Raw genomic sequence first — 8,175 nt, 5'->3', positions numbered from 1 at the left:
TTCCCTGTGTCTTTGTACTCACTCTCTTGGTTATCTCATCCATGTCAGTACCTAAATTCTATCTCTCTGTTGAAACATTTATACATCCAGTCTATACCTTTTCTCTAAACCCCAGGTGTAGATACCCAAGTACCTCAACATCTCCACTTAGGCATCCAATAGGCATCTCAAACATAACATGTCCCAGCCAAAGCCAAAAAGTCAATATTGATTCTTTCTTTAGTTACACTTCACATCTAATTTCACAGCAAATCCCATTGAGTTGACTTTCAAAACACATCCAAAGTCCTCTGACTTTGAGCAGCTACATCACTGTCATATGACTGAAACATTGTCTAGGGTCATATTGCATTACTCTGTCCTGAAAACTTTCCAGTTGCTCCTATTTCAGATAACTTTCCATTTTGAAAATCCAGCTGACTTCACTTTCAAAACACATCCAAAGTCCTCTGACTTTGAGCAGCTACATCACTGTCATATGACTGAAACATTGTCTCGGGTCAGATTGCATTGCTCTGTCCTGAAAACTTTCCAGTTGCTTCCTATTTCAGATAACTTTCTATTTCCAAGGTCAAAAAGGATCTTAATCACTCCACTCCTATCATCTACTGTTATTCACCCCCTTGCTAATTCCATTCTATGCCCCAATGGCCTCTTTGCTGTTCTTCAAACCCCTAGGTATGTCCTATTTTAGGCCAGTATGTGTTTTCCCTATGTCTAGAATTCTCTTTTTCATATCTACATGGCTTCTTACCTCATCTTCTTTGCATCTGTGCTCAAATATTACCTCTACAATAAAGCCTTCCCTTTCTAAAGTTGAAGCCCTATTTTAGGTTTCTTCATAGCATGTATTGTTATCTGACCTTATATTTTTGTTGCTTTGGTTATTGAAAACAATTACAACAAAAATATAGTATCCAAATGATTTATGATAGTAAAAAACTGATTGCCTCCTCCACTAGACTCGAAGTTTTGTTAGGGCAAAGACTTCATCTTGTTCAGTCCAATGCTTAAAACAGAATCTTAATAACAAGAAGGTGCTTGATAAACATTTGATGAAATAATAAATCCATGATGATGACCACACAGCAATGTTATCTTCTGAAACAAATTTTAACTTAGAGTATTTATTACAGAGGTAAAACCCTGAAAAACATAGATGGATATATATTTTGAATTCATGAAAGAATGTTTACTATCTGGTTAGAAATATAAAAGAATGAATAACTTATGTATATGCAGAGTAGGGAGGTATTCACACAAATTATATAAAAATTGGGAACCCAAACAAGCTTTTGTAAATGCAATAAAATTCTGAAAACTCTTTCAACACTTTATATTTTATCAAAAATTAAAAACCCTGGACAATGATTTGTGGTCATAAGAAAACAATGACTATAAAAATATCCTACCCAAATGATTTACAATATTATAAAAATGTACCTCTTAATTGGTACAGCAATTACATTTTAGTTCAGAATAACAATATGGATATTTCCTCTTATGTTACATTTTAAAAATTGAGCAGTTTTTTTATGGTATTTTACATGTTTTATATTATTTTCAATTCCTTCATTCCTTCTTTGGTTTTGGATAAATTAACAGACATTTTATTAATGTAATCTCTAACCTTGATTTAAAAACTAGAGGCCTGGTACAAAAATTTGTGCATGGGTGGAGTCCCTTGGCTTGGCGGGCAATCGAGGCCTATCAGGGGGCCTGCTGGTGGGAGGGGTCCTGGGAGGTAGGTTGGCTGGCTAGCCCCGCCCCTGATTAGGGGTAGGGGGCGCAAATCTAGGGGAGGCTTGGCAGGGGGAGGGCCCATGGGAGGCTGGGAGAAGCTGATCAGGGCCAGGATCAGGCCGTTTGGCCACCACAGTGCACATCATAGCAACCGGGCGTTCCAGTTGTTCCGCTGTTCCTGTCACTGCGCTTTTATATATAGAGATTGACCTCAGGGGTAATTCAGTTTGCCTTTTTCAATTTTCAACAAAAATTTTAAGATGATTCATTTATTAATGATTATTATGAAAACAGTCGTAACGTTTACCTAACCAGTTCAAGAAGCACCATCCTTGGTATAAAGATTACTTACTAGCCTCTAAATCTCAATTAACCTGTAAGTAAAACATTATCTTTAATACGGATAAGAAAACATGTGGAGAGCAGGTTTTTTAAAGTCAGGGACAGAGTCACGTCTTTTTGTTATGTCTTAAATCAGCCGTGGGCAAACTACGGCCCGCGGATCCGGCCCGTTTGAAATGAATAAAACTAAAAAAAAAAAAAGACCATACCCTTTTATGTAATGATGTTTACTTTGAATTATATTAGTTCACACAAACACTCCATCCATGCTTTTGTTCCGGCCCTCCGGTCCAGTTTAAGAACCCATTGTGGCCCTCGAGTCAAAAAGTTTGCCCACCCCTGTCTTAAATGGTACTTTATCTTCCAATTGAAAATATTTAGAACATTTGAATCAAGATCATTGTATTTGGCTCCATATTTTAAAGTACTTTTAATCAATATGTATAAATAATAGAATTTTTTAGTTGTTGCACAACTCCAAAGCCAAATAAAATAAAGCTACCATTAAACCTTTTCAGTGGTTCTCTATGAAAAAAAATAATTCCTTTTATATGCTCTAATGTTAGTGTAGGATGCATATCAATCCTTTTTCAGAAGTCTGAGCTGATTAGGGAAGGACTTGGATGGCTTTGGGAAACCGATATAAAATAGTCTGAATGGTTTTGAAGGAGCCAGGTAGATAGAAATGGCACAGTTAGCAGTAGTTATGGACCAAAGAGCACCTTACTCCAGACCACTTACATGACGAGAAGTTCCTCACATCTGATAACTACAGAATTAGTACTGATACTCTATATTGAAAGCTTTTATAGCTAATATTTAGGGATAGTTAGAAAATTCTTTGTGTAGGTTACTAAGCATTGAGAATATGACCTAGAATTATGGAGCTGTGGCCAATCAGAAGAGCCATAGACACAGTGATCATTCTCATGTCAACTCCCTAACATGTTCCATGACTATAGAAATTGAAGTAGAGAATGTAAAGGAGAACGTACCAATTGGAGGCAAGGCTCTGGACAACACTAATTCAAGTGCCAACACTCTCCTTAATTTCCAGACGTTTATAAGTGGGCAACAATCCTCTTTTCTTAGAGCTAGAAATATGTCTGAAAATAACCTACTATATATTTATAGGAATAGATAGATAGATAGATAGAAGCTTCATTTTGTATTAATAAAAATTAAATCATTAAAATATAACTCTCTGATAGAAAAGAAGAATTACACAAGTTGAGATCTGAAAAGATCAAAACGAGTCTAAAAATTTAAATCATGATAAAGGAAAACAACAGGGCAGAGAGGAAAAGAGAAATGACCACAGAGCCTTGCCTCCAACTGATTAAGCCTCATTTACATTCTCTATTCCACTTTCCATATTCATGTCAGATAGGGATACGCTCAGAGGAAAAATAAAGCAAAGCAAGAGGCAGAGAGCAGAGGGAGCTGCTGCTTTAGACAGAGGGATCGGGAAGGCTCCATGCCCCGAGGTAACAACTGGGAAGAGGAAGATGCTACGGTGAAGCCTGTCCAATGGAGGAACACTTCAGTTGTGAACAATAACGATGAAACCATATGCAATATATTTTAATTATGTGTACATTCATAATTAAAATCAATCACTTGATTTTAAAAATCAATAAACTGGGGATACTTCTGAAAAGACCACCTGAACTTGAACATAAAAACTAGTAAAGCAAAATGGCCTTGGGAGACTTAACCACTGACGTTCCTCAAAGAGGCTCATCACTAAACTACTTTTTAAAAGGGTATGAGAAAGTCAGCACACACACAAATTTTGTGTGTGTATAGTTGATAAAAGGATGGATTATAAACACAGATACCTCTGAGCAAAGCCTAAAAGATCCATATTGGAATGCCTCCAATGACAAAGACTGATAAGCTTGACTTGTATTGTGTTTACAGTGCAAAGTGTTCACAATTAAGTTGTTTATTTGTCTGCATTTCTCTCAGACAGTCCAATATTGCAGACTGCTGTGCCAGCAGACACATACTATGATACTTGTTCTTCTGTTTTTCAGTGACAAGTGGTCGCGGAGGCTTTGGGTGGCCCAGCAAAGGCTGCAATTCTGGGGAAGCAACATCAAGATGCCACTTGGAATCTCTTTCTTAAAGTCAGAGTTGTCCTCTGAAAAGACTTGGGTGGATACTGCGAACCTGAAACACCAACCAAAAGTAATTCTCATTAGAATGTTAAAAATTCCAGCTCTCAAAAGCGTTGTTTTGTATGTTCCATGCAGATGATATTTTTTTAAAAAAGAAAAAAGGTATTTAATGTCACTTTCACACACACCAGGAAACAGGCATGTGCAAAAACTGCCATCTGGGGTTGAGAAGAAGGAAAGGTGTTCGTCCCCACCAAGCCTCGGTGCTGGCCATGTGTCCTTCCAGGCAGGTGGGGGGCAGGGACCTTCTCCCCACAGCGGGTCCGGAGGCCCAGGCAGTTGAGTAGGGAGCTCTGCCAGCCCCATGGGGGTAGAAGCAAACTCACCTGCCTTCCCGCTGTTGGGGACACCCCATCAGCTCCTCCCCTCTTTTTTTCCCAGCCACAAAAACAATATGTTGGTAAGTTAATAGCTCCAGATGCTTTCTGACTTGGAAGCAAAGGTAAGAAAGAGACCACGTGCTTGCTTGTCAGAGAAAAAATAAAATAAAACCTTAGAATTAGAGAAACATCTCTCTTGATGCACCCTCATTCCCTCCGACAGAAATGAAAGGGACTCTGGCCGTCAGTTACAATTGTTGTCACTCGTTTCTGACAAGAGCCTACACTGACCAGTATTTGGTGAAACATCCAGAGGGTGGAGTTAAAGCAAATTCAGAGCCCAGCTCCATCTCCTAACCTCACTCCCGTGTGCCCAACAAACTAGCTGACACCTCCACTCAGCAAGCTGTAGTCAACGTCTCCAAAACAATTCATCAAAACTCCTCGAGTTCCCTCTTTCAGCATCACCCACAGAATCGTAGGTATCAGCCTTCACTCCTTTCTCTCTCACATACGATAAACAAACTTGGGTGTCTAATTCTGCTTGACCATCTATGATTCTGTTAAAAGCAATACTTGATAATGTAGCGTGGCTGTCTCTTCGAGAAAGAACTATTGTCACTGACCATGACAGCGAATGGCGCTAGGGAATGTATAAGAAAAAAAAGCAATGGAAAGGTACAGCAGCCTGGAGCTATTAAGCATTGGAGAAAAATCTCAAAGGGCTAAAGAATCTTTGACATCGCTCTGCTACAGAACAACAGAAGGGTGATGCAAATATTGACAAACGTGTGTTGTTCCAATGCTTAAATTTTGCTAAATTTATTTTAAAATTATAATATATGAAGTGTTTCCCTAAAAAGGGCAATTATCCTTTACATGTCCGATGATCTGTAATACAAATGGTCATAATTTCTACTATGAACATTTACAGCAAACAATATCTTTCTGGCATCTACCTAAGTCCTTTCCATACATTTTTCCAATAATTATTTTATCAGACAGCAGGTTATAAAAAAAGAAACTGAGGCCCAGAGAGAGATTGAGACAACCCAAAGATTGCTCGGCTGGTAGGGGGCAGAGCCAGAATGGAAACGAAGCATTTGAGCCCAGTCAGCATGGCTCAGTGGTTGAGCATCGACCTATGAACCAGGAAGTCACGGTTTGATTACCAGTCAGGACATATTCCCAGGTTGTGGGCTTAATCCCCAGTGTGGGGCATGATCAGTGAATCTCTCTCTCATCATCAATGCTTCTCCCTCCCTCCTCCCTTACTCTCTGAAATCAATAAAAAGATCTTTAAAAAAAAAAGAAACCTTGATTCCAGGGTTTCATGACAATGCCATGTGGCCTCCCTGAATAAAAATGTTGGTCATAACCAAAGCATGTGTGTGACACAGGACAAGCACTCCTTGGTTCCCTTAGGAGCCAGTGTCCACATATTCAGACTCCAGTAACGTTCTTTTCCAAATGTCACCTTGCCTATGATGATTTGAACATGTGCTTTATTCTTCTCTACCCTTGACTGTGTTTGAATGATTTCACAAATTCAATATTATCCTGTCATACATATAAGCAGTAGCAATGGTGTGTTTGTGATAAGAGGCAGTTAAAGATGAAAAAGTATTTTGCAACAATAAAAGTTCATTTTGATCAATCTTTTGCCTTTGGAAAAAAATGTTGGACATAGTTTGAAAAATCAAAACATCATTGACTTGAATTCAGATGAGAAACTTTATTCTTCAAAGAGCACACTTATCTGTAAAACTCTACATAAATAATTAGACTGTATGTATTAATTTTATTAAGCATTTTTATCATTAGATCTTCAAAGAGAATCTAAGATTGGGGTTTCATTTAGGAGAAAAGAATGAACCTCCACAGCTGAAAGAGGCACTAATTTCCCATAGGACTCACAAGGCAGCCTATTCCCCCCCCTTTTTTTTTTGAGGGTGAGATCTTAAGGTGATTAAAAAGCATTTGGAGATTTTCCTCTTCACAACTACAGCTTGCCTTTGCAGTTTCGCTCTTTATACAGGTGTCTGAGGTCTGGTTGTAGACCACAAACCCTTGGTATTTCCTCTGACGGGGTCCACAACAGTCCCATCCAGGGAGCAATCTTCAGCTTCTTTTCCAAAACTTACAATTTCACACATTACATCATTTTATTTATCCATGGAGAGCACTGACCTGTCAACAAACCTTGACCTGCCCAGGTATGACCAGCAAACTCCATCAGAGTCAATGAACCTTTTCGAGGGGTGTCTGACTGTTAGAAGAAAAATAAAATGAGGGATGAGTTTTATTGTTTCAGATACTTTTTCCCTTGTTTGACATTTAGTCAAAAGTATATATTTTTTACATTCAATATTATTTTGTATAGATTTCAGGTGTACAGCATAGCGGTTAGATAATCATATACTCTACAACAGTGGTTCTCAACCTTGGCTGCACTTTAGAATCACCTGGGAATCTTTTTAAAATCCTGATTTCTGGGCCTCATCCTCCAGAAATTCTGTTCCTTTGTTACTAATGATGAGACCCAGAAATCAGGATTTTAAAAAGATTCCCAGGTGATTCTAATGTGCAGCCAAGGTTGAGAACCACTGCTCTATGAAGTGTTTTCCTGATATTTCCAGTCCCCACCTGGCACCATAAATAGATGTTACAATATTATTGACTATATTCCCTATGTAGTACTTACAACCCTATGACTATTCTGTAACTACCAATCTGTACTTCTCAATCCCCTTTCCACTCTAGCAACCATCAATCTGTTCTCTGTACCTATGGGCCTGTTTCTATTTTGTTCATTTATTTTGTTCTTTAGATTCCACATGTAAGTGAAATTATATGGTATTTGTCTATCTCTGACTGACTTATTCCCATGCTGTGACAAATGGTAAAATTTCATTCTTTTTTATGACTAATAATCCATTGTATGTATGTATGTGTATGTGGCACAAATTCTTTATCCACTTGTCTATTGATGGGCACTTGCATTGGATATTTTTTAAAATATGTTTTTATTATTTTTAGAGAGACAGGAAGGGACAGGGAGAGAAACATTGATCAGGTGCCTCCTGCACATCCCTTTCTGGGAATTTAGCCCAGGCATGTGCCCTGACCGGGAATTGAACTAAAGACCTTTTGGTACACGGGACAAGACTCAATCAACTGAGCCTCACCAGCCAGGACATGGGTTGGATATTTTTAAAAACCAAAGTATAGTTAACACAATGCAGTATACAGATCATGCATATGGAAATGTACACTCAAAACCTGTATGACCCTATTAGCCAATGTCACCCAAACATTTTAATTAAAACAAAAATAAAAGCAAAGTATAGTTAACATAGAACCTACTCGGAACGTATGGGTTGTGCTGGGCCTTGAAAACTGTTCCACAGTCAGAGATCTTTCTCGAAGAGGTGATCGATCTACACTATCGCGTATTGCACTTAAAACATGGTTTTGTGCATGCCTTCCTCTGTACTAAATGAGAGATAATATGTTATTGTTTAAATAAAATTCAAACCTTAAAAAAAACAGAAAATTATATATGTTTCACCTTTAGTCATTCATTT

General features: G+C 38.2%; 1 protein-coding gene across 1 annotated transcript in view; it reads right to left on the bottom strand.

Annotated features, from left to right (window-relative positions):
* Nucleotides 1–3,996: 3,996 nt before the first annotated feature.
* FAM149A (family with sequence similarity 149 member A) overlaps nt 3,997–8,175 on the bottom strand; it is a 29,209-nt gene continuing 25,030 nt past the window's right edge. The window contains exons 10-12 of the mRNA XM_006753500.2: nt 7,955–8,083; nt 6,779–6,857; nt 3,997–4,260 (exon numbers count right to left, since the gene is read on the bottom strand). Of these exons, the coding sequence (XP_006753563.2) occupies nt 4,187–4,260; nt 6,779–6,857; nt 7,955–8,083 (282 nt within the window). The 3' untranslated portion in view covers nt 3,997–4,186. The remainder of the gene's footprint in view (nt 4,261–6,778; nt 6,858–7,954; nt 8,084–8,175) is intronic.

Source organism: Myotis davidii, unplaced genomic scaffold (assembly GCF_000327345.1).
Source record: "Myotis davidii unplaced genomic scaffold, ASM32734v1 scaffold1332, whole genome shotgun sequence".
NCBI lineage: Eukaryota > Metazoa > Chordata > Mammalia > Chiroptera > Vespertilionidae > Myotis > Myotis davidii.
This window is presented reverse-complemented; position numbering and strand designations above follow the sequence as displayed.